At 40.9% G+C, this 27,529-nt stretch overlaps 1 protein-coding gene across 2 annotated transcripts in view; it reads right to left on the bottom strand.

Moving 5' to 3' along the window:
* The window catches only part of LOC131574207 (echinoderm microtubule-associated protein-like 6), an 85,193-nt gene that overhangs the window by 45,010 nt on the left and 12,654 nt on the right, over positions 1-27,529 (bottom strand). For both annotated transcript variants that reach the window (XM_058828628.1, XM_058828629.1), the window contains exons 2-7: positions 15,224-15,383; positions 9,852-9,950; positions 8,724-8,792; positions 5,995-6,180; positions 4,019-4,154; positions 1,870-2,071 (exon numbers count right to left, since the gene is read on the bottom strand). In XM_058828628.1, coding sequence (XP_058684611.1) covers positions 1,870-2,071; positions 4,019-4,154; positions 5,995-6,180; positions 8,724-8,792; positions 9,852-9,950; positions 15,224-15,383 — 852 coding nt within the window. The remainder of the gene's footprint in view (positions 1-1,869; positions 2,072-4,018; positions 4,155-5,994; positions 6,181-8,723; positions 8,793-9,851; positions 9,951-15,223; positions 15,384-27,529) is intronic.

Below are 27,529 nucleotides of genomic sequence, written 5' to 3'. Positions count from 1 at the left end.
ATTTCAATGGAATTCCTCACATGAAGCCTATAGGCTATAAAGTCTATAAAAAAAATCCCATTAGAATTAAAATCCCACCCTCCCTAGTGCCCAACCAGCTCAAAGAAGGGTGATGTCAGGCAGTACAGCCCTTGCAGCTGAGAGAATGGCACATCCAAAGGCATCAGGGATATCATAACTGCTCCAGCAGAGATAAGAACGATAAGAGCAGCACTAATCACGGTCTGATGTGCATGCAGACCCTGCAGTGCGTCCTGGAGGGGCCTGGGCTGGGCCAGCCTCTGAGTCAGCAGCACCTCCTCCAGCTCCAGGAGCTGAATTACTCTGCCCACCCACCAAGGGATGAGCCCAAGACAAGAAATCCCATCTTAGTGGGATTATTGGCTTGAGAGCAGGGCAATGCTAATCCCAGCTTTGCAGCCCTTCCTCTAGAGCTGACCTGCATCCTGCCAGGACACTTGTGCCTGTCTGTAATGCTGGGCAGGCAAACCCCAGCAGAAGAGACCACTGCAGAAACTGAAAGAAATCATCCTCCTGTAGGCAGCAGGGAGGAAACAGGATTGTGGAGAACAACTGGCAGTTCTGTGGATTTCACACTTGGATTATAATTGGGGTTAGAAAGAGATGAGGGATGGCAGGGGATAGGAAACCAGTACAAGTGAAAAGATTGAAAGGGAAGAAAAAATAAATCCCAGCTGAGCAGCAAGCCTCAAAGCAGAGGTGAATCATAATGTGCAATCTGAAGGTGCAGTAATCAGAAGCTGGGAGTATGGTAGGAGATGGATTTTTGTCACTCAGGAAAATCCCCATCTCTTTAATCACAGGTAAATAATCAGTTCCACTGGGCAGAATCCATGCTCAGGTGAGAACACACAGCAGCTGTGCAGGTGTGGACTCAGGGAGAGACTGAAATGGACCTCCAAACTCTACAATCAAGTCTTACTCAGCACAGCAAAATGCCTTTTTCCCCAGAGACTTATAAATATGCTAGATTTTAACACAGGAGGAAAAGGAGCATCCCTGATTTTGTGACAATATCCACAAATATGTGGACAAAATTTAAAAATTCTGCTACAAAACCTCAAGATGCAAGTTGTGTAACTAAACACAGGATCACAAAATATCCTCAGCTGGAAGGGATCCATCAGGATCATCAGTCCAGCTCCTGGCCCTGCACAGACCCCCCAACAATCCCACCCTGGGCATCCCTGGCAGTGCTGTCCAAATGCTCCAGGAGCTCCAGCAGCCTCAGGGCTGTGCCCTTTCCCTGGGGAGCCTGGGCAGTGCCAGCACCTCTGGGGGAAGAACCTTTCCCAATATCTATCCTAAACCTCCCCTGACTCAGCTCCAGCTGTTCCTCTGGGTCTTGTCACTGGTCACAGAGAGAAGTGATAGTGGCTGCCCCTCCACTGCCCCTTATGGTGTCAGTGCATTTTCATTAATCTCATTTGCTGGCATTTTAACTGAATTGGTTTTAGACCAGATTTCCTAAACACTCAAGGCTGAGGCAGACATCTTCTGAGTAAAACACTGGACAAAGGTATTTAGACCCTAAGCTTGTTGCTTGATATTACCAGAAGAGAAGTGAGGTGACCATTCCCCATTATATTCCCTGTACACAGCAGGAATAAATCAATAATACAAGCAGAAGAGGTAAATCCAGCGCATTTTGAACATAAATTCTGATTATTTTTACACGATGTATGACAGCCAAATATGAAAACTGAAGAGAAAAAGCAAAGCTGCGAAGAAAAATGCAGGGGGAAAATGTTGTTTTAACAGAATCTTACCAGAAGGGCAGCAAGTGAATCCATTACAAATGAATGTGCACGTGAAGGAAGAAAATCAACAAAGCAGATCCAGCCTTACCGCACGGAGCGATCGTCGCTGCCGGTGACCGCCAAAGGCTTCTTGGGATGCACGGCCAGGGCCCAGAGCTCCCCCTCACAGTGGCCCTGCATGATCAGCATGGGTTTGTCCCTCTCCCTGACGAGCACCTCGAAGATCTCGCTGTCCTGCGTCCCCGCCAGGAGCCTGTCGGCTTTCCAGCACACGCTGCGGATGGACAGTCCTGCGGGCACGGCGGGAGCTGCGCTCAGCGCCGCCCGTGCCACCGCTGCAGGTTCCACAGGCCATTCCCCACCAACAGCTTTGCCACTGGCACACACACAACATCCAGCTGGATCCATTGCTCCCTCAGATTTACTCCATTTGGTACACAAAACATCCTTGCTGAGCACCTTGGGCATTTACAAACCAGCTCCATTTCACGGGATTTAAAGATCAAAATTTTCTATTAGCCAAGGGTTCCTGTGACTGAAGCTGGTTTATTCCTTTTTCCAGTGCTTTATTTTTTTGCACATTCAAATAAAATTTTAATGGTGAATTTCAATGGTTTGTGCCCATTTGTCACACTCTTCCACCTCAATCAAAATGGATTATTAAAAAAATATGAAAAATTACATCCCTCCTCTCCAAATCCAAACCAAGAGAGTTTTGCTTTGTATAACTTTAAGAGAGCTTGATCTTATTCCACAAATCTGATCCTAACTTTGGAGCTGGAATTTTACTGACCACAAGCTTATAAACACCCTCTCAGCAGGCTGAGCAATTTAGTAGTACTCTCTGGTCAACTGCTTGCAGGGTTTGTATTTTCTGTTCCAGTACATGAAAAGCAGTTTGGATTATAGGTCTAGATGCTGTGAGATGTGAATGAATTAAAAAATCCATTTGTCATGCAGTCAAGGTCACCCATATCATCATTTTCACATATTTTTGGAACCAAATACAAAATGCAGTGAACTACAGGTCACATAAATAAAATATTCTCATCTCCCGAGAATTTATTTTCCCCTAATTTATTTTCTTGTCCATTTCCAACAGCTTTTAATTTTTATAATGCCATTTTATGACTTAGCTAAATTCACACTGAAGTTTTGACTTTCACCTTCTTGGTACACACCAATGACCACACAATGGAATTCAGATTGGAATTTGGTGGAAGATGGACATTGTTAAGATTTAGAATAAAGCACACTTTTGGATGTGGGAAAGGCAGTGCTCTCTGTGAACTGCACATGAAGGAAGATTATCTGCTCTCAGGGTTTGTTTGACAGACAATGCCTTTAAAAAATGCTTTGGAAAAATAACTGCAAGGGAGGGACAGAAGGTCCCAGGTAAGCATTAAGGCTCCATCACTGCTCGAGGCTACAGAAGTGCTTAAATTAATCAGTGCCAACTGAAAATGAAACCCCACTTCCAGGGGTGGGGAGTAGCCTCAAAGGCAGTTTTCACTTGCCCAGATCTTTGCTTTGTATTTATATGTTGCTACTGTTTTCTAGAAATTTTAAACATTACAATTCAGGCTGCAAAACACTACATAAAGCCAGGAGTGCAGAGCACAGGGACTGCTGCTTGTGTCTTGGACAACTTTTTGAGGGCTAAATTCCATGAGTGAACATTACACCCTTGATAAATCATACATTGTGATCTGTGAGATTATAAGTGCTTCAAATCATAAAATAAAGCGATGACTGAGCTCACAGGAAGCAGGATTAGATTCAACAAATGTGATTATCACCAATTGAATAACATTTTCTCCAACAAACCTGCCAAATGCTACCATTCCAAGGGCGAGTGCGGAGTGGTCAGATGGTCAGCATCTCTGTGCATCGGGTTCCAGAAATCTCAATTAGTTAAATGAATTGCAAGTAAGTAATTACTAAAGGATTGGCTAACTACATTCTCCCATCTTAAGGTGTTTGATGAGCTCTCGCTTATCTTCTAGCATTTGCATGGTGGGAGCAGTGATTTCATCCCTGTGTTTGTACCATGAACCAGGGGAACACTCCAAAAGTCACAGAATTGTCAGAGAAGGAAGGGAACACAGATCCAAAAATAAATACAGCCATTAAGAGAAAAAATCAGCAGCATGCAGAGACATCTATGCTTCACATTAAATGCTGTCACAATCCATTATCCAGATGTGTGAAAAACCATTAAAGGAATAGTTCATTACCTTTGTATCCTTGTTCAGTCTCCCTGAGATCAATTTTAGTAATTGGTTTGAACTCGGTGTCCCACAACCGAATGCAGCCATCTCTCCCTCCAGTGGCAAAGCCTTCTTCACAAGCATACATACTAAAAATTCCAGCCTGTTAACCAACAGCAGCCCAAGTTTTAAAGGCCTTTACAACCAATTTAAACACACAAAGCAAAGGTTTTCAAACTCTTGTTAAAGGCCAGAACCTGCTGGGCACAAAAGTACTGCCCATCCAGAAAGCAAACCAGCAAACACAACTTTTATTTCAAGTGCTCCACTCAAGTGGTTTATGTAGAAACCTTTGTGCAAACAGCAGTGATGCAGCCTATCTGCAGAACTTCAAATTTTGGTTAGGTAATATTATGACAAGGACAACTGACTAACTAATGGAGCACTTAAAATAAATAGTTACTCGTGATTAACAACACCAAGCAAACAAGCAATACAAATATTCTTACAGGAGCAGAGGTGACTGAGACATTCTTTCATGAATTCAGCTCAGACATCGTTTGGAATCTGACAGGAACTGAAAGAGTGTCAATTCATTCTCTTTGTGAAAAACAAGTCTCTATTACAGTTTGAATTTCTCCTTGGTTCTGAAAATGTCTCATGATTAATGACTGTGCTGAACTATCTTGGAATAGTTCGAGGAATGCCTGATGAGTCCATATTTTATCAGGAAAACCTTGCTTGGGAGAGAAGCTGAACTGCATGGAGATAAATACAATGGAGAGAAGACCTCCATTTTCAAAGTGGCCTTGTGCAATGTCCTCATAAATTAATATTTCTAATTATTAATTACATAGAGATTGCATGTTAGCCATGGCAAACACCATAATTTATCACATTATGTATAAAGAGGATGTATTTAATCATTCTAACGAATCTTACTAAAATTCTGCAAACAGAATTCTGCTAATATACTACAGGGGGTTACTGCCTGCCAAAGACATTCCTGTGTTATTGCAGCTGCAGTTTCACAGCAGTTCCTCAGGGAAAATGTCCCACTGACTCCAGTCCCTCTGCTTTCATAAATTAGGGATCACTTTTGTAAATAATCAGTACTGAGATCTCATTTGAAGAGGTGCTACAAATCCTGATGAACTGTCACCATAGCTAATTTTGGGAGATCAGGAAAAAAAACTGTTATTTTTGCAGTGCTCTCTCTATAACTTTCTAGAACACTATAGTGACGAGTGTTAGATGTCATATCACTTTTCTAAAGAAAACTGTCTTATTTCCTTTTGTTCCAAAAACCTCACATCAGAATGCCATTGCCCACAGCCACGTTCCAAATAGGAGCAGCTCTCAAATATATTTGAACTAAGACAAGGAAGTTCTACTGTGCTTTTATTGAAGCAACAACAGAGGCAAATTAATTGTATTAGACTGGTTAGAAATCTAACACAATCCTGCACATCCCCCTTTCACTCTGTAATCATGAGAGCTCCAGACTGGGGGTGGTGGTTTGTGGGTGTGTGTTATGGACACAATTGGAGTAAACTTGGGAATATGGCTGGAGTGCAAACTCACAGATTCAACAGGTTTCTTCCACACTGAAGCTCTTCTGAGGAGTCAGTCTCCAGCACTGGGAACTTTAATGGTAAAATTCTATTTGAGCCTAGATAACCTGCTTGCCAACTATTTTTATGTATATTGATCATAACTGAAGCTACTCAATCTGTGAAACTTTAGATTTACAGACTTCATTTGAGGTTTGGTTTACTTGGTTAGATGGAGGCTATAAATATCAGCAATTCTGGCACTATCAGCCCAGCATCTGTTGGCAACACGTCAACAAGTACAACATTACATCTAAGTTCTTAATTGCTGAACAGCCTCAGACATCCTTCTGACCCGAAACAGAAGGAAATCTTTGTAGCTAAGCCTTCAGGAAGTTTTTCAGTTCAATCAACAGTTCCTTATCAAACAGACATGAAAACACCACTTACACTGTGTGCTCCTTGAATTGTGCGGACCAAGTTGAGCCCTTTCCAAACATAGATGTCTCCATTTAAAGCCCCAGAGTAGGTGATGTCTTCTTTAGCACAGGCTAAACACAGGATTGTTTGGAGATCTCCTGTTTTACCAAATATTCCTCTTTTTGCTGTCAGGGCGTTTCCACACAATGTCCAAAACTGTGAAATGCAAATGGCAGATGGCAGGAGAGGTTTCTGCAGAATTTCTGGTTTTTCACATTAGTGTGCAGATGGCAGACACACATCCTGACAGAGCAGAGTCTGGCCAGGCACGGAAATGATTCCTTCAGTCCTGTCAGAGCACCCCCTACTCCAAAGCCTGCCCATTTGCCAAGGAAAGATGCAGGCAAATGTACATCTAAACCCAAAGGAAATGATCAAACTGCTTGAGAGGGTGAGGCTCAGTGCTGCCTCATTACTGCCACACTGCCCTTTCTCATTCTCTCACTGTCCTTTATCAGGTTTTGCTGGGAAACGCTGTCCAGACAAGTGCATGTTTTTAAACCCAAGAAAATCCCATTTTTCTTGTCTGCAAAACACAGCTATGGCACTGAAGTGATAAAATACTTTATCTTACACAACCTGTGTGCTGGAGCAGACATTTCTGCCCTTCTCCAATGCACTGAAAGAGTTGTGCCCCTCAAATATAGTCACAGTTACTGAGAAACCATCTGTTCCACGGGGACTGCAAACGCTCGTACGTGAGACAACTCCCTGACTCCTGGAGTAACAGGTTCCCAAGTGTGGAAAGGGGACTTGCTCAGCTGCCACACAAAAGTCATTAACATTCTGCAAAAAGGAATCTATGACTGGGAAGGAGAAGAAGAGTGAAGAAAACAGAAAGTTTGCCTCAGAAGGTTGTCTTTGGAGGTGAGCTAGAGCTATCAGACTACCTGTTTTTGAGTAAGGGTGCTTTTTATTTATTTAAATGAACATCATTTACCAAGCAGAGACCACAGTTTGTATACTCAGCTCCCCCTCAAGGACCAGACCTTCCAGGGAAGGAAGAATAAAGAGAATATGAATGAAAGATGTGCAAGGGGAGCGCTGAAATCTCCAGTCCTGTCAGCACCAGGATGTTCTGGACAGCTGCAGATAGAGAACAGCAAATCTCTGGGGTGCAGCACAGCACAGCGTGTCAGTGGAGCCATCCCTGCTCTGTCATCTGACAGACACTGGCAGAGCCTGCACAGGAATAATGATGTGTCTGACATGGATTCATCATGTCCATCTATTCCCACTTCATTTACCTACAGACACATTTTTAGGTATTTTTCTAAAATTCTTTTTTCCAGAAAATCCTTGGATCAAGGTTTTTTGTTTCAGCTTCCTCTCTATTGTTAATGCAATGAAATTTTCCCTTTGCCTCTTAACATCAGAGGGAGTACTGCCCCCAGGGCTCTCATTCCTTGAGTAAAACCTAAACTCCCCTCCCTTCTGGTCAGCTGAGGAAGGGTTGGAGAGCAGGCAGCAGCGTTGGAACGATGGAGGGAGGATCCTGAGCTCAGTGAGAGATTCCTTAGCTCCTGGGCTTTACCTCAGCTTCTAATTGCTGCTCAGCCAAGTGAGCCAGCAGAACTGGACTGCTAAAGGAATAAACAGCACAATTCCCAAGCACCAGTCCCAACTCCCACAGTGATACAATTCCTTTAGAGCTGTTATTATCACATTCTCACAGCCTTGTACCAAACAGCAAGTTCAGGCAGCTGCTGGAGCACCACTGGAGGGGAACACGGAGTAATTTCCCCTCCATGCTGCTTTTTTCCAATTTTTTGGCATTCCTTTATCTCTGTGTATTTATAATTTACAATACACAGAGATTAAAGCCTGCTATTCTCTGTGTTCAGGGTGATTACAGCCATTTTAAACAGCAGACAGGTGCCAAACAAGCCCAGGTTTTGGAAAACAGCTTGCAGAACACAACAGATGGTATCACTGCTGCCAAAACCACCCACAGTTTGAAGCAGTGGTGGTTTAAGGGCACGAGCTTCTCAGGAACCAGAACTAGAGATATTAACTGGTTTCCTAAACTTCTAGTTAAAGCTCTTCCCACCCCAGTCATGTGAAATAATTGCCATCTGTTAGGAATGTTTATGAGGAGACAGGAGAAAAATAGAAACCTGAAAGGGATATTGGCAGACAAGGATTTGTTTCTAAGCTTTCCACAGGCATGAGAATGTTTTATCCTAAACATCTAATATATATCTAGATTTCTATTTCAAACACTTCCATAAAGGGTGACTTAGAGGGAGCAAACAGTGGGGCACCAGAGTTTTGTCTCTGCAGGCCCTGCACGCTCCTCAGTGGTGTTACATGAGAAGCCCAAGTGCAGGTCATTCTGTTCATACTTTTTATCTTGGTTCCTCCTACAGCTGCACAGTGATCCTTTGTGATGCTGGACAAGAAACCCCTAAAGGCTGAGGCCAATAGGGTGGAATGGAGAGGGCAGAAAACCCAAAATTGTAAGTGTATAATGATGAAAATTGCACCAAAGGATTTTCCTGACTTTCTTTTTCAGGTAATCTGCAGCTCAGGCACTGCTGAATGTCTGGATTGGCTTAAACCAATGCATTCAGCAAAATGTTCACAGCAGAAAGAAAGGAAAATATAATCTGTAGTATATTTCAAGTCCTCATCAGGTGAGAACACATATTTCTTTTTGTGCAAATAATTTTTCCAAGTAAACAATGAAAGCTCTTTACCTTTATGTGTTTTACTCCACAGCTGACAATTCTGTTTGGCTGATATTGATCCCAGGAAATATCAAATATCTGTTAAGAAATACATTAAGCTGATATTTTAATCTATACAGTAATGGCATCTAGGTTCAGCTTGCTTCAGTGCTTAGCCATAATTTCTGTTGGAACATATTACTAAAAATGAAAAACATTCTACAGGTAAATTTGGAATTCTTTGTAATGAAAGGTCAAGGCATACATGGAGGGTTCCTCACACAGTTCTGTCAACACACTTCATCCCTGTCTCCACACTGCCAACCCATTCCAGCTCCAGGATATTACTGAATAAACAATATTTACACAGGCATTCTTTCCCACTCCCTCTTCTGTGCAGAAGCTCCTTTTTCTAGTTGGGAAAGTCTACTGGGACTAAGATATTAGTACTTCTAGCCTGTCCTGGAGAATTCTGTTCATTCAGAACCTGATCTTGCACTTACTGAGGTCAGTAGCAAAACTTTCACTGATGTAAAACATGTTATAATATGATAATATATATATATACAAGTTGTCAGAATGTGTCCATAATTTATTTTAACATATGCATCCATGTGCTTATATATGTCAGGGAGGTATTTTGCTTATGCTAAACCTGGTAAAACATTTCCTAATCCTGAATGACATTCTAAATTTAAATCTGGCTAGTTCTCATCTCTATTTAAGTTATGATCCTTTACCTGAAGTTAACGAATATAAAAGAAATATTTATCTCAATCAAGTTTCTTCTACAGGTAACTGTCTTAAGGAAAAGTGAAAGGGCTGTAACTAAATTTGCCCTCAGGATAAATTGTCTTTTTTACATACTCAGAGACAAGATGATCTTTGGCCACTGAGCTCTCATTTCACATCACATACAAAGAGCTACAGATCCCCCTACTCAGTGTGTAGGCACAACATATTTCCTCCCTAGGCTTACTAACAGTGCCTTGTGCTGGGTCTAGCACAATGCGAAGGAATAAATATCTTGTCCAGTATTTTAAAAGCCAGGTAGAATGTCCAAAATTACCTTTGCATTAACCTAATCAAAATAAAACTTATTTTTAAAACACTTGTGCAGCTCCCAGGCAAAATCCAGGAACGCTTCCATACAATTACCCTGTCGGAATGGCCTGTAGCTGTCGCCAGGAGCTTTCCTCTCTTCCAGTCCCAAATACACACCGTGTTTTTGGCATCCAGTCCCACAGAAGCCAAACGCTGAGGAAAAACAACAGCAATCCAGTTAACAGGAAATCAACCCCAAATCACCTTGCTGTAGTTCCCAGGATTATGGGAAAAAATCCACAAATGGGTTTTCCCACATGTGACCTGGGTCTGAACCATGTTGCAAAGACATTCACACTCAACATTTACTGCAGAGAGCACTGAAATGCCTCATCTTCTCTAAAAGGTCAGGTTATTGATTTTAGGCTACCAATGTTCCAAGTGAAATTCTTACCCTGAAACACCTGAGGTGCTTGTTTCAGGTGCACCCCTCTCTCACATTATTATTTATTAATCTGATAATGAAAGGGAAATAAAAGCTTTCACAATTTGCAACTGCTGCTGTGTTCATTATGTTCATTTTGTTGAGCTGTAGAACCAGAACTGGATGTACTTTCAATAATTGTCTTATTCATAGCTTAGTGTATCACATTACCAGTTAAAATAACTTAAATAATTAACTAATAACCAAGTTAAAGTTTTATTGGTCATCAATTAAAAGAACTTAATTTTAATGCTTTTCCATCTCAATAGTGGAAGAAATAAAAAGAACAGAATAAAATGGAGGGGGTATTCTAGAAGGGAAAAAGCAGAATGGATCCATCTGTGACATGCCCAGATGATCAGCCCTTACTGTGGAAGTTGTAGCTCTTTTCCCTTCCAGTGACTGTCCTAATTTTGTCCAACTTTACATGAATTCCATAAAAAATTGGCTCAAATTCTGAGTAAGCAAATTGTTTAAAATCTGGATGTGTGTGTGATAACACAAAAGGACTGAGCCAGCAAAGAAAACAAGTGTCATTATCCTAGACTCCTCTAAAATGCTCTATTAGGAAAAAATATTAAATGCAATAAAGCTCTCTGTAACAGAAAGGGGAAAAAACTGTTCATAGAGGAACAGGAAGCTCCAGCTTTCATTCTGCAGCAATAAGTCAGAGAGCAGGTACCTGAGGCCTTTTCATCCCATTCCTGAGTGTACATCTTCCCTCCTGGGAGAGCCCCTTGACAGCCTCTGCATTAACTGCAGGAGGTTCACACACATTTCACTGTCTTAACAGTCACAGTTTCTTGATTTAGAGGAATGAAATAGATGTTTTGGGACTTTGGTTTAATGAGAGATGACTACAGGCATTACCTCAATGAAAAACCTGAATAATGCAGAACTCAGCCACTGTCGCACCAGAAAATGCACCAAACAATGTGGTATTAATGAAAACAACAACAAAAAAACCCTCCAAAAAGCCCAACTCAACACTCCTCACTACCACCAGAAAAAACTATTTACAGATTTATACCACAAGTTTCTCTGAGCACAGGCTCCTTCCATGAGAATAAAACTACAGAGAAATTAAATGAGCTGTTCTTAGAGGAACACAAAGTTTTCATGGGGCAATCTAGGTATGCTCTCAGATATTTTTGGGAGGAACAAGGTTCCCTTGGAGGGTTCACCCTATGGGGGGGCAGAACTCTGTCAATGGGCTCTGACTCATAACAGAGTTGTGAAGGGAGAGTTAAAGAAGTTTGTACAGTGGAAAAAAGAAATAAAATCATAGTTTTTGCAGGAAGTCACAATTCTGCCTGGATTTCTGGGCTTTAGCATCACTCAAAATGTCAGTAGAAGTTGGGGTGCTGGAGCTGGTCAGTGTCAGTGTTACACCACTCCCAGCTGCAGGAAACTCCTCTGGCACTGAGGACACAGCACAGTCATGTGTAGGAAGGAGCCCTAGAGTGGGAAGTGGGAAATCAGACCTTAAACCTACTGTATGTGTGCAGACAATGTCTATACTCAGCTCCCTGAACATCCCTGTTCCCAAGCACTATTAATGCTTCCCCTCAAGGCACTTTGGCAACAACCACCAGGAAGAGCTGGGGCAAAGAGAGCACTTTCCATCCAGGGAGTGAAGGACAATCTGTAATTAAACTCCCTTGATTTTGGAAAGCAATTTAATTCAATGTTACAGTTGTTGTAACAACTGTATTGCTGGAAAATGAAGTTTTGAGACTTGTCTAAAACAGAGTCTCAAGCAAAGGGGGACTCAACAGACAACATGGAGAATAGAAATGTTCAGTTCCCTTGACATTGCAAAATAGAGCATCACTACTAACTAGCAAACTCAATAAAAGAATATAAAAGACACAGAGGATACTGAAGGTATCTGGAACCAGTGGATAAACAGATCATGTGGAACCTGAGTGAGGTTTGTGGCAGTTATGTAACAAGAAACACCAATGAATGCCCTGAGATGTTCAAGGCAAGGTCATTACAATACTGGGGGCTCTCGGTGAGTACAGCCAGAGGAGACCCTGTTAGACATCACTCTAGGACTACAAAAGGAGTTCCAGTGAGGGGCAGAGGCATGGAAATTAGTTCTAGGGAAAGTGGAGGTTATTTATTAGCTGGGAAATACATTGTAATATGTCTGATGAGGATGGAATGAATGACCTGTTGTAAAGTTTAATGACACACATTTGATTAGAGAAAAAAAATCACTCTTCCAACTGTGTCCAATGCTGGAATAAGGAATTGTTGCTTTCTAAAACTTCAAATTGTGTTAGGATGCTTATTCCTTAGCTGACTTTGGTAGCAGCAGGGAAAACACTATGGGAAACTAAGAAATACTTTATACTTTCTTTTAACCTTGGCCTGCTGAGGAAGGTCTCCTACCAGTAGAAAAGTGATAAATGCTGAATTTTGTTTTTGGTTTAAACACACTTTTAGTTCTCCTTCTGGAAGAGAATTTGACAGAATTCAATTCAGGGAATTCAGAGAACTGCCAGAAGAAAGTATCTGCCAAGTAGTTTAGGCACATAATTAAACAATTATTTTTACGTCTGTACAGATTTGGAAGATCTGGCTAAAGAAGCCTAGTGCTGTATTTTTAATTTCTTAATTAGGTGTGTATGCATTATGGCAGTGCCCTTCCCATGCCATTAAAAAATATTTTTAGAAAGCACATAAAAAGGGTTAATCTGAAATAATTCAGAGCAGAAACTGAATTGTGTGGTATTGATAAAATAGTTCAGTATGAGGCACCTGCTTTGCAGGTAATTCTGTGAAGAGGAGATCTTTGTACTTTTAAGGAGAAACTGTAATTAACTCCTGATTGAAGAGAATACCTTTCTAATTACAGGCAAAATGACAGCGCCTCATTAAACATTTGAACCAAGTGCAGTTTCCCTCCTGCCAAATGGCAGCTCCTGCTCAGATAGGAAAAGCCCAAACAAAAAGATGTATTTTTAAATAGCAACACTTCTGCAAGAAATCCAGCTCCCATCAGGACTGTATGAATCACAGGTAACACAAAATGGGAAATTTACTCCGATTCTATTTGTCTCCAAAAGCTGTGTTGAAGGTACATAAAACAAAGGAAGCATTCAAGCTCTCCCCTGTGTACTGATGATGCCCATTTATTAGAAATGATAACAAATGCTGTGCTCAGGGATGTGCATTCCCCAGCCTGTGGCACACGAGGCCAGGGAAGCGCTGCAGGAACCACTGGCTCCGAGCAGGGTCAGCTCCAGTCCAGCTGGGGTGAATATTTCCCCACTAATCCATCCAAAAGGATGGGATATCCTGGAGTTTCTGGTTGAACTTGGCTCAGGGAGAGGAGTGGTGGCTCTGTTTGACACCCTGCCCAGGGAGAGGCACTCACAGGAACTGAGCTCAATCCATAGAGATCCACACTGGGAGTGCAGCAGAGTCTCCTGGGCTTTGCCTCTGCCTGCTTTCATTTAGGAAGTGGACAGCTGGCAGAGTTAGCAGTGAAAAGAATACAGTTCCTATTGCATTTGTAACATTCCTGATTGTTGCATTTATTTGTGTTTTGGGGCTGAAATACAGCTCTGGCTTTTAACAGCCTTTGGATATAAAGGAAGGAAAGCTGTACAGGGAGGTGCAAGCAGTGTCTGCAGTCTGTTTTGCCCTGTCACAGACACCAGCTCCCTTGGGAATGCTGACTAAACAAACCAGAACAGCCAGCAGCTCTGAGCTCCAAATACTCACAGACTTCCTCCCATGCCCTTTAATTCTGGCTCAGCAGCTTCTCCTGCAATGCCAGGAAGAGCAGCAAAAAGCCAAGATGCATTATCCATATTCATGTTCTCCAGCGCTGGTCGTTTTCCAGATATAAAAATGTTCAATGCAAATTTTTATTTCCAGAAAAAACTTCAATTTCTCAAGTACTTCCAGAAAGGGAATTGACACTGTTCTGCAAGGTCAACCTGGCAGTGAGTTTGGGTTTTAATTACAGCAAGCACTCATCGGGGTTCTTCATGAAGGCCTCCACCTCAAACAGTCCCCGGGTTCATGAACCTTCATTCCTAAGAGGTACTTAAATAGCTTTTAAAAAAAAAATTGCTATTAACCACCAGCCACATGAAGTTAAAAATGAGGGAGAAAAAATGAAAAGTGTTTATTTCTGAATGAACAATAACTTTAAAAAATATTACACCATTAGAAATTTTGTTCTATTTATCTGAGGATTTTGGTATCAGCTAATCTAAACATTCTTAAAAATACTTTAGCAAGAATTACATCAGGAAACTAATCAGGACAAAATTGTCATAATTACAACAAAATTGCACAGCCAGATATTTATTCATAAAGCTCTGTGAAATATTTCTCAGGTATGTGTGAATTTTAGGTCTACTTGCCCAAAGCTTTTAACACTGCCAGAGAGAAAAAAATCATTGTGTTTAGCTGGTAGCAGCCCACCATTTAGTTATATTTTAAATTTTGTCTCAAGATATCATCTAGACTAATCACATTGTAGAAAGCCACACTGTGTGTCCTAATGCCATTATTGAATTAAATTGCCAGCACACCCCAGCCAAGGAGACTCTCCCAGCAGTGAGATTAGTGCAGTTCTTCTGCCAGAAAAGCTGCAGGGTTCTGAGGGCTTTGCCAGCAATTGATTTCTTTGGACAGCAGGTGACAAGTCTGTGGTGAAGCCATTGCAGTTAAGGCACAGAGGGGCATTTCTGCTTTGGATAGCTGTCCAACACCCAATGCCTCCGTTCCACTCAGATGCCAGGCTGTGATTCCATCCCAAAAGCACCTCCTGTGCAAGAGCTGTGCTCGCAGTCCTCCTACTGCAAGTACAATTAGGATACAAACCAAGGGCTTGAATAGCAAGCACAATTCAATCAGAGCAGAAGTTCCAACACTGCAGCCCTGCAGCTGCTGAAACACAAAACATTTAAGGAGCATCTCTTTGAGAACCAGAGCTCCAGCTCAGTTCAGAGCCCAGAGGAGGAGCTGTACTGACCTGGCCATCCGAGTCGAAGGCCAGGCAGGCGACTCCGTGCGTGTGCGCATCCTTCAGGACAGACACGGTCTGGACACGGTAGGAATCCCAGATGCAAATGTAGGGATCCTTCCCAACCTGCCCTGTGGCTACCAACGTTTTATCCGGGTGAACTGCGAGGCTGCAAACAACACACTTCAAGTTATAACACACTTTGGTAGGAATGATCACAGCAGCTGTCTTCAAAACGCACTCGACTCCAGTATTTACTTAAAATGTTTTGCTGAGACTGACATGGTGAGTGCAGAATACAATTTATCATGTAATAATATTTTAACTAGAAAAAGGAAAAGCGTAACCAGAGAATTTTAAAATACTTTTGATTGATAAGCTGATTGAGCACATACTTGGATCTTAGTCTTTCACAGGTTTATAATGGATGATTTCCTACTAATTATTCCTCTTTTGCACATCAGCTCAAATATTCTGAAATACGGACAAAAAGCTGAATAATGGATATTGTTTACTATGAGAAATACACACAAGAAATCCTCTCTTTATATGCTTAAACATAGCAATCTCAGAAGAGACACAGAAATAAATTGTTTCACCAGAATCAAACCATGTATTTCTGTTCACAATCCTTCAAGTATGAAAATAAGAATAAAACATCTCTGCAGAGTCATATGAATACAAAGGCAGTTTTACACAGTTACCCAGGAAACAAATTTGAACAATGGCCGAGTATGTGAGCTACACATGGAATAAGGAAAAACATCCTGTAATAAACTGGCACTCACCAGGTGGCACAGGGAAGCTGAATACTTCTGCTATCCCAGGAACAGATAAAACTAGTTATTAAGAAAAGTTAATAAAAAACCTTAAGAAAGTTTCATAAACATATGCACTTCATGGAAAAAGCAATTTTAGCACAATTTAACTGATTGATCTCCCCTGCCCATTCCTCCTTTCCTCCCCAGGCCTGAGTTGTACATTATATTGTGTGTCAGCTAATTCACCTCAGTTCTACACCTATACAGGCAATAAAAGGTGGCACCACAAACTGAAGGTGTGATAGCCATAATTAAGTTAGAATACTTTTCTTCAAGAACCAGAAGGAAAAGATTAATTGGGCTCATCTCTCTCACTGCTAGAGCAGAACTTAATTGCATGTGCCACCATTTAGCACAGAGCAGTTCTCACACACCAGAGCCCCCTCTTGGGTTAAGAGCACAAACACATTTCCTAAACAACACGTCTGTACTGAATGTCTCTGGTATTTGTTTTATCCTTTTTGATGCATGAAGTCAGCCCGTGGGGGAACTAAAATTAGGGAATAATATCAATTTTTGGCTCCTAAATTAGCAGTCTGATTTCCCAGCCCCGCTGAGGACATTCATCTCCTGCTACCAGCCTTTCCAATGCACTCCCCCTGCCCACGTTCAGTCTGGCTGTTAGATAATCAAGGGCTTATTTTTGGCAGACAGAGCAGTGGGCTAGAGGGAGGAAATGAAGCCAAATTTCAAGAACAACTCCTGGTGACTGTTTGTTACCTGTATATGACTTATATGTTTGATGTGTTTCCACCTGCAAAAACTGTGAGTGTACCTATATAATATCTCTGTTACAGAGGGCATGTGCTGTCTTCAGGGTGTAAGATTTCCATGCCCTTCCCGGCCTCCTTAAATGGGTATCAACTTCATTGGCTGAGTTTTGAACTGTAAAAGTGCATTTTCTAAGCAAACATCCCAGAGCTAGACCATTCCTAATGGAACCACATCGCTATTTGCATCACTGGAAAACACTGAAATACTGTTACATTTATACAGATATATGATTAGAAAAGACAAGGCATTCAAACAACAGCAATTTATGGCATAGAAGACACATTATTACAGGATTAATTCCTATTCTTTCTACAGGGAAGACAAGATCTAAGCAGGGGAAGAAATTTCTCAAGAAAATTTGTCTCTGTTTTCCAGGTTTGAGGGAAAAGGACGCAAACTCCCTCTTGCTAAGGAGCTGAGATGCAAACAAGGGATCAAAGCAGCAGCTGTTGGTGCTGACCACTGGCCCTGGCAGGCACCTCCTCACACAAGAACTTCTCTCTGTGGGAACAGCAACAGGAGCAGCTGCACACCCAGGGAAAGAGGCACAGATCAACTGCTTTGGGAGTGCCCATTCCACTCCTTCCAGGGAAGCCAAAGAAAGAGATGGGATTCCTGGCTAAATGCACTCGTGGAAATTCCAAAGCAAAAACCTCTTGAACCCAAGTGCCTCCAAAGACACTTCTTCTAAGCAAACAATCCATTCAGGATGAGCCAATAAAGCTCAGATAATATTTTAACATTATACCTCATTAATAAAAGGGTCTGTTAGGAAAATGATCTTTCAGGGAACATTTCCTTTTCCTTCCCTTCAAAGATCAACAAGCCTGAATCTAAGCATCCAAGGCTGGAACTGTGTTAATTTAGGATAATTAAAGATGCCAGACACGTGTTTCAGCAGGGTCTGATGAAATGCCCTATAAAAGTCATTAGTGGATCCATCTGGTCTGGGGGCCTTGCCAGATGGGAAACTCATGCTACCTCCACAATTTCTGTTGCAATAATATCTCACTCCAAGATTATTTTTTTAATAACATATTAGAATTCCAAAGGATTAAAATATTTGTTTCTTGTCTACATTGTATTTCTGTCTATATTGCTTTTCTGTAACAGGTTCCATACACTTGTAAACAGAGTATGGATCTGAAGTTCCAAGACAGAACTAAGTAGAAAAGTTTAGATGTAGCTCAAGGCTCAAAAGCAGTTACAGAGAAGATGGAGGGGCTCTTTTCACAAGGATGCACAGGAAGAGGACAAAGGCAAGAGACACGAGCTGATTTGTGGGAAACATTGTCTGGATACAAGGAAAATATTCTTCACTAGAAAAACTAAAAATCAGGATGGTTGCCCAGAGAAGTGGTGAAATTTCCCTCACTGGAAAGAGTTCAGAACTTAATTGGCTTGACAGGGCCCCGAATAACCAAATCTAAGACTGTGCTCTCAAGAGAAAGTTGGATTGGACAATCTCTGGAAGCACCTTTGAAACCAGAGTTTTCTATGGCTCCAAATACTGAAATACATCAGGAAAGTCTGAAGTAATCAAAGTAAAAATGCATTTTGGCTGACAGCAGTTAACTTGCATTAGATAATTGCTCTCTGATGCTGCAAAAAGCAAGCACTTCTGTTATCTTTAATACAGGCATACAGAATTGATGGAGACCTTGGAATGGGTGTATCAGATGAGAGATAGAGGTTTAAATCTCACTTCTCTGGGTCTTTTAAATCTATCACTGCACTATGCTATTTATCAGATAGGCAAAACACTTTTTCACTGCAGCAGCAAAAAAACAAACATTTGTTTTTGTAGTTTTGGTGCATAATTTGTATTTTTTATTTCAAATGCCATATTAATTTGAATCTTATTATAACCAACCTATCAACAATTCTTTGTTCATACAAATCAAAGCTGGTTTCCAGAACATCCCACCTGACAAAAAAGAAATTGCTTTTTGAAAAGGAAACAGACACCTGCAATTCTGAATGAAATCACTGGACTTGTTGAAATCACTGTCTCAGGTGGATTGTCAGCAGCTCTTGACAATATAGTTCATCCTCAGGGCTGGGATGTTTTGAGCTTTAAAGCAGTGTGCAAATTTGATGTCAATCTAAAATAACTCTAGATCGTTAGACACTGATCAATTAATCTCTCCTTCAAATTCATCCAGTTTTAAATTTGGAATAACATTTCCTGTTTAGACAAAACTTTACAAAATCCTGCAGTTTTCTGTACCAGTGTTAGATCATGTTAATGAGACTCAGGGAGAGGCAGATACTGTGTTCTATTAACTCTCCTCAGGAAGTCTCTTCACAAGGAAAGAGTTTTCGTTTCTTGTTAAAAACCCTCTACAAACCCCACAGTTTAGCCGAACAGAGAACACAGCAGGTCTTTCTTCAGAATTTAGGTCAAACTTGTGAAGTACTCAGGGCACCGACCCTGTTATGCTTGAACAATGGACATATTAGACAACAATTATTTTTCTTAGTACTCTTTCTCTGTAGCAGAAATATCTCTGAAGAAACAATATTTCCAAGAAGCTCCAAGCCTGTCCCAAAATAGCCACAATGTGCCAGCAGGTATTTTCTCCTCTGTTGCCTCCTCCTGCTCCTGGCAGGACACCTCCAGGCTCCTGGCAGGCCAGCAGCACATGGGAACACCAGGGAGCTTCTGCATTTTACTGCTCACAAGGCGCTAAGGACAGAGCTGTCCTCACATGGCAGCAAAGAACACAAACACTCGCTCAGCAATTCCCCATTTCACAGAGCAAAATGAGTTTCTTTCCTCAGTTGTGGGGTCAAAAGGGAACTCACTGTACAGACAGAGCTATTTTTGCAGCAAAATAAGGCAGGATGCAGCCTGATCCCTGCTTCTGAGTACAGCACAAAACATCATCAAGCTCCATTGAAAGGAATAATGGAACAAAGACCAGCAGTTAAATGGAAGCAATTGCAGGGGCCTTCAGGAGCAAGGGATTATCAGAAAAGGAAGAGGAGCCAGAAAAAGGGAAGAAGAACAAAGTTACAACAAAACTACGTGGACAAACCCCTCCAGATCTGTAAAAATGGAGAGAGCACTGAGCAGGAATCTGCAGGAATCTGAGAGGTTAATCCTACATTTAATCTCCCCCCAAATGAGTTCTGAAACACCACCACCACAAGCATGTTTTGAGGAAAATCCAGCTCTTAATAACACAGGAGATTGCTGCTTGTGCATAATCATGGCTCCCAACCTTTGACTCCTCCAGCACAAGCCCAAGACCCACAGAGCAGTGCAGAGCTGGCAGGCAGTCCACACACCACAATAACCAATTTTTCTTGCCCTTTTCATAGGGCAGGTGAGGGAGGCTACTGCAGTTATGTGGAACAAGTTGGGGAACAGATCTGTCAGCCCTGAGACACAGAGACTCCCTGTGTGCACATATTTCCATGTATAAGATAGCTGATACACACACATACAAGTGAATTGCTTTTATTACACATCTGAACATATAGCTCTAATGATAGTTTTAAATATACTAAATACTGCCACATGCTTCTTGCAAATAACTCAAGTACAGAGCATATTTATCCTGACAAAATAAAAACATAAATGTTGATAGAAATACTGCGATGGCAACATTTTAATTTACTGTCTTGATTGCTATATGGCTATATCTTGTTTATATATAACAGAGAACAGGATATGTGTACAGAATGATGTGCTTTTTAAAAATCATTTAGGCATTTTTTAGGTCCAAGCTCTTACTAGCTGTTCTACTGTTGGTTTTCCCCTCCATGCTCCCTGTGTAGGAAGAAGAGTGATACAGACAGATTCTAGCATTTACTCATCTCTCTGCACCAGCTTCCGACTTCCAAGAAGCCAGGCTGCCTCTGAGCCACAATTCCGGAATTCGGTGGCCTGTCCCAGACAGCTCCCATCTGCTCCTCTGAGGAAGCAAACACCCCCAGAGCAAATGAAGTCAGAGCAGACCATAACTGGAATCACTGTGTTGGGCTGGCCCCACAAACCGAGCCCAAACGGAACCATTTATGAAGTGGATGTGCAGCTCAGACCTAATAAAGGTCCTGGAAATCATTGACAGCTGCTGCTCGGCTCCAGCACACTGACAATGCCCTGGGAATCTGAGGGGCATCTTGACAGGGGTTTTATTTCTGACTATTTTCCAGAACTCACCTGAGGCAGAATGGTGACACAAGCACACAAAGTTATAACCATTCCTGCCACTCTTTATCCTTGGAAAATTCCTGCTGACCCGCTCCTTGTGCCAGAGTTTGTTATTCAAGCCCATGGAGTTATTCTACCACATGTCAATAAGGTTGGTTCAGCTGCCCAAGGCATATTAGAACTCTTCACAGATCAGGTCCAAAAGGCCTGAGCATGGCAGAACATGGAATTTCTCATGGTCTCATGGGATGGCATGACAGAGGGATCAGAGTCAGGCCACATTTAAAAAGTAAATGGATTTTGAACACATGGTTAAAATTTCCCCAATAACAGAAGGTGAAAGAAGCAAGGGAGGAAAAAAAAACCTTTTAAAATGTAACACTTTGAGCACAAGCATTCTGCACTTTAATTAAGACCACAGATTTACACTCATATGCATCCGTAGACAGAGAAATATTGGGCAGATCCCCCACACAAAAAGGGAACAGCACCACAGCACAGTCCTGCGGCACTGGGGCTCCTCCTCACACACTTCTCGAATGATTTCTTTCCTTGTACAAGTTTATTTTATGGATAACTCATGGATATTTTGCAGCTCTGAGCATCTCCCAGTGAAAAGCAATCCTAGGAGATTTTATCCAAAGCCCACATTATGACACTGAAAATCAACAACTGTTGATGTCCTCATGAACTGTAGGTTTTAAGCAACAACTGATTGGGGAAAACACCCAGCACTTCTTATGAGCCACAATACCCCACAGAGACCCTGCTGTGTAACTCTGAAATTCTACCAGAGCATTTTCCCATGCATGCTCAGAGTTCCCATTTGAGTCTAATTGTATTTGCACTCACGATGACGAACCAAACACTCCTTTTGATGGCCAAAGCAGTTGTAAAAAATACCCAAAACAGATACACGTGACACCCTTTTCGAAATAAGCACTGTGATTTGATGCAATCAGTAAAATGGATCTGAAACCATCAGTTGTAAAGAAAAATCTGCTAGAACTGGAGATTAAAAAGAGAGGGTTAGGAAAGAGCAAGAACTACTTAGTTCAGCAACATATTTGCCCCTGCCCTATTCTATGCTTATGATGCTTTATGGACAATGTAACACATTCTGTAATAAAATACACAATAAACCAGCAAGTAGATATCAGTCTATGATGCTGAGATAAAAACAGCAATTAAATGCTATCAGTGATTTCTCAATACATGGAAGGCTAATGAAACACTGCTGTAAATCCAGTAATGCTCAACAGGAGCCAGCAAAACTTTCATGTTCATCTGGTATAAGGTATTTGAAGGCCAGTCTGAACACTGTGATTAAAAATACAAAATTCATCCATCAGATAAAGCCTGGAAGTGAAGAAATCAGCCTCCTTTATTTCCTGTGTTCACCTTATTCCAGCCTGTGGGAACACCAGAATCAAATGCAGCCCAAACCAGACACACAAACCATGCACAGCTGATGGCAATCAAACCATTTCTTTTTCCCATTTCATCACACTCCAAGGCTGACACAACTGAAAATGGCCTGGATGTAGCTGTGCCTTTTCCCCAAGGGCAGAGATGTGATGATCATTCAGGCCAAGATTAAGCTGACAGCTCTACAACTGGTGGTCACAGTGAACAGCAAATCTGAGCACTAATTAATTGCCCACATGCACTAATTAATTAACTGCATGGTGGTGGTGCAGATGCCCCTCCCCACGCTTGGCAGCACAGCAGGAGGTATTCCCAGGGGGGATTCTCCCCTTCCCTTCAGAGGCTGACTCAGGCACAACTGCTTTGGCGTTTCTTGGATCTGCTCTGCTTTTTGTATAGCCAACAGTCAGCACTGAATATGGGTATAACTATGCAGATCACAGTCTGAATCAAAACATTTGCAGAAACAGCTAACAAAGAAGAGAGGGAAAATGGGAAGAAAATTTTGGAAACAGGACAGACAAAAGACAAAGCTGACAAAAAGAGGAACCATGGGGGAGCTGCAAAATGAATATAGAAGATGTGATAAAAATAACTAAAAAGCCCAGAGAACAGCCAAGGAGAAATGGGAAATACTGCAGAGAACAAGAAAAAGAAACCAACCATTGTCACAACTTTCCTGGATCACTCCCACTTTCATTTTTATTTTAAGAGATTTCATCTCATCCTGTTGAAAATCCCCAGGTATATTTACATCTATGACAAATCGTGTGGTCTAACAAAACTGCCAGGCTGTTGTTAAAAAATTCACACTGGGATAATAATGCTGTTTGCATAGGTTTGCCCTCACCTGATTATCAGAAATAAGGATTTTGAGCCTGGGGAAAGTGTTCTTACTTCAAGGGCAACAAACACACAGCTGCATCCCGTTTGAGCCTTCTTCTCATGGCTATCCTGCCCTACAACACTTAAAGTTTAGGCACTTTAGTGGCAAGAAGAAGAGCAGAGGAAGGGTCTGATTCAATAACATATCAAACCAACACACACTGAGCTGCATTTCATGGGTCAGAAGCAGATCATTCTCTGTACACTGAGTGTGTACAGAAATGAGAAATGTGGCAGTATTAGATGTGGCTGGTAAAAAATGCTCATTTTTAGACCCCCTCAGGACAGTGGGAGTTTTCAGTGATACTCAGAATGCTTTTTTGTCATTATCTCACCAAAATGCAAGGCCAAGGCCAACAACTGTTCTCAGGGAAAATACCTTTCTATTTCAAAGGTTGAAAATCAGCAGAAATAGGAAAGAAATAGCAAGTTCTTATATGATCATGTGGAGATCCTGCTCCCTGTTTGGCCACGCTGAAGTGCACAACAAACATCAACTGGGGCAGAAACCACTGGAGAGCAAATAGGAGCCATATGTAACATCAGAAAGGGTCTGTTCTCCAAACCAGTTCTATGAACGCTCTTGCTTCACCAGTTAATTATACAGAACACAAATACAAACACAGTTCCTAAAAATTCAAACACGTTTGAATTATAATAAATACTTATTATAAATCAATTTTTCCTTTTTTTCTAATAATTCAGACAAGAAAGGTTTCTCTACAATTGTCCACAAAACAGTTTAGTTTTTTTGAGAAGGGCACTTCCTAAAATAAGTGACTTTTGTTACCTTGTTTTACATTGTCTGACACAGCCTGAATATTTGAAGTATCAAATTTCAAGCTGTTTCAAGCTGAGATAGATTAAACAAAACTTCTGTTAAACTTCTCAGAGAAGAGAATTTACCTGGTTTCCCAGAGCCTATTCTAGCTGCAAGACCTCACCCAGCTCTAGCCTGTTATTAAACAAAAAGCAGCTAAGTACCATTGCTTTTAGAGCCAACACACAGAACAATTACATATTAAATCCAACACCTTGATTTCCCCATACTCTGCTGTCCTGCTGGTGACAGAGTTACGCAGCACCATGATAAAACCAACAAATTATTCACCAATAGAATACCAATAACCTGCACATAAAACCCAGAAAGATAAAAAGGAAAACACCAAAGCAATACATTCAGAATTGAATGCTGATCAGAATTTCACACTGCTTCCCTTTTAGCCTTTTCTCCGTTCCACCACAGGCTTTGTAAGTCAAATTTTTTTGGTTATTTGGCTGTTTTAAAAGGCATAAATACATAAAAGAAATACTCACCAAGGCTCCAGAGTAGCTTTAGAGAGGGCAGCTGAACAACTGAACCCTTTCTATAACCTCCTGCTCCCTCCCCCTTCCAGCTGGCCCACGTTTGTTACAAATGAGGGCCTGGCAAGCCCAGGTGCAGGGACTTCCATTGCTCATTGCTGGGGTCAGTTCTGTTACTTCCAAATTCTGCTGATTGAATTCAGGTGAAACACTCACCTGAGAACAATCTGTGCTTAACAGGTGGCAGACAACAGGAAATTCTCACAGGACAGAGCTGCTTTTTATCAGAGCAAAAGTAAAGGCTCTAGTCCACATCAATTTGATAGCACAAAATTCATTCTCCAGCCAAGGTCTTTTTCCCAATGGAATCTCTGGTGTCTAAGACAGGGATGTTACACTAAACATCTCGTGGATCTGCGGTGTTTGCTTGGCTGAGTGGAGGTTTCTGAATGCCAAGAGAAAGAAAGCTCATTCTGAAGCTTTACACTGAAAGAGAATTCTTATTAGTCACAAGTAAGCAAAGAACACACTTTTAATGGGAGCTTGGCTCGTGGCACTGCCTGCAGTTATTTGAAATGTTCCAGAGCTCAGTTGCTCACTCAGGGATGCTGTGTATTTTGCTCCACTTGTGAAAATACACCTAAATACTCTCAACTCATGTGTTTTAGAAAAATCACCATCAAGACACATCTTCCTTTGCTCAACACATACAAATATTGTTGAGTTTATCTTTACAGAAATTACTGAAATGGTAGGAAACTGTTACTGTTTGTGTAAAACTCCAAAAGTCTGTGAATTAAAGAAGCTGCACCTGTATCTAGTGAAAGGCAGAAATTCACCTTAGTCATTTTTAGAAGTTAATTGTATATAGAAATTATAATCAGGAAAAAGGTTTATTTTAATTTTTTTGTGTTTCTTGGTTCATTAATTATTTTTATGTGTAAAACAATCATTCTATGATGCTTAATTGTCAAATCAGCTCCGTATAGTCACTTTAAAATGTTTTATTGTTCCACTTCTAATTTCTTTTTAATCCTTAGTATTTTCCTGTGATGTTATTGAATATTTCCTCTAATTCGTGTACTGTCATGTTTTGTAAGTATTTTATCTGCTTTTATTAAAAATATATATTAAACTAAGGAGAAAAGACAGGAATTACTTTATTAGTTACTTAGAAAATAAAGTTCACCCCAGTCTGGAGGGCCATACAAAAGCAGGCTGCCTGAGGAGTTAGAAGTCCATTTTATCATTCCATCAATCCTCTGTCTAATGAAGAAAGAAGCAGCTTCAAATGTAAACATTAATAATAATTACACAAGCCAAAATAAAATATTCCTTTGCCTCCTGGAATCTCACAAAGGCTGTGCAAGCTCTAAAGATCTATTTTTTCAGACTCATGTGGATATGAGCAGGGCTTTCAGATGAGAAGCTGTAATTCATCAGGACTAGAAAATCAAATTATTTCTTGGACTTCTACAATAGAAAATTTTACTCTAGAGATTCCAAACACCAGGAGTTAATACCAACATGCCAAGTGCATCTGACATCCCCTGTCTCTGCTTCACTCTGAAGCGAAATAAATCAAAATGCTGTTTTCCCCAGAGTTGTTTCCACAATCATGTTTTAAGTGCATATTAAAATGTAGGATTTGAACACAATAAATTCAGCTAACTCAAGTTACTGCCTCCCCAGGGTCTGTGGGACACACCTCAGGGTATTTTTATTAGAATTTTGTACTGCAATCCAGCTCCTGAGCTGATTTGGGGATTCAGATCTTTTGTTGTGCTCCCAATACAGGCAAATAGATCAAATGGGAAGCAGACTTAATTCAGGTAATGGTGCACTGGAGGAATTCCCAGATTTGCCATAGAAGGAAAAACTGAGGAGAGATCCATGCCAGTGGTACCTAAGTTTGTTGGTTATAATTATCTATATTACAGTCTGCAGTACTGATACACTTACAGCTGTCAGTATTCTCTGATCACATTTGTATTCCTGAAAGCAAAAGATCAATAGAGATGACTGATGTGGGACACATTATCCACATTCTGCTCTCTTTTGCAAAAATATCAGACGAGTTGAGAAACAACCAGAATTTTAATGTGTGTTAATTTGAGCAATGCATTTAGCATACATTTGCTTTTATTTTTGTATTCTGCAGGCAGCTGGAATAAGTAAAAAAAGATCTGTAATCATCTCAGAATTAGAAAGAAAAATTGAAAGCCAAAGCTTTATTCTATATTCATTATTCAAATATTAAAATAGTAAAATTATATACTTTGGCTTTCATGATCTTACAACGAAGCCATAAACATATCTAGAAATGTTTGCACTTTTACTTCAGAAATGAAATTCATAACCTGTCTGGAACACACCTCAAAAAAATTGTTTTGTTTAGCATGATATTACATCATAGTAACTTTTTCATTTAATTAGAAAATTATGGAAATGATTGCACTTCAGTGTAATAACATCCAAGTTACCATATTTGGCTGAAAACAGGGTTCACTGGATGGGGTTTTTAACTTTTCCTGAATTATCCAGACCAAGTCCAACAGGATGTCACCCCTTACCAGTGTTTTACAACCTCCAGGTACAGTTCAAAAACCTCCCATAAAACCTGGGGATTGGCATCTATTTTCCAACAATTCCTTATTTTAGAACCTCCTTCACTTGGAGATGTATGTTTAGGAAGAGGAGCCTTGTAGGTTTTCACTTAAGGCCTTTAGGGGTAATACCTAAATGCCTTTAGAGGTCCCAGCTCCTCCCAGGCAGATGGAAATCACTTGTTCCACAGAAAGTTGGTTTCTCTTAGGTTTGAGGTTAGTGTTCTAGGAACAATCCAGCCCTTTTTTCAGAACAAACACCTCTACTGATGAATTGAATTGCCCTCAACCACTGAGGGGAGTGGTTGAGGGCAATATAAATACGGATTTTTAT

The sequence above is a fragment of the Poecile atricapillus genome, unplaced genomic scaffold (genome assembly GCF_030490865.1).
Source record: "Poecile atricapillus isolate bPoeAtr1 unplaced genomic scaffold, bPoeAtr1.hap1 scaffold_148, whole genome shotgun sequence".
NCBI classification, from domain to species: domain Eukaryota; kingdom Metazoa; phylum Chordata; class Aves; order Passeriformes; family Paridae; genus Poecile; species Poecile atricapillus.
The sequence above is the reverse complement of the archived record's forward strand: the minus strand, read 5'-3'. Positions and strand labels throughout refer to the sequence as shown.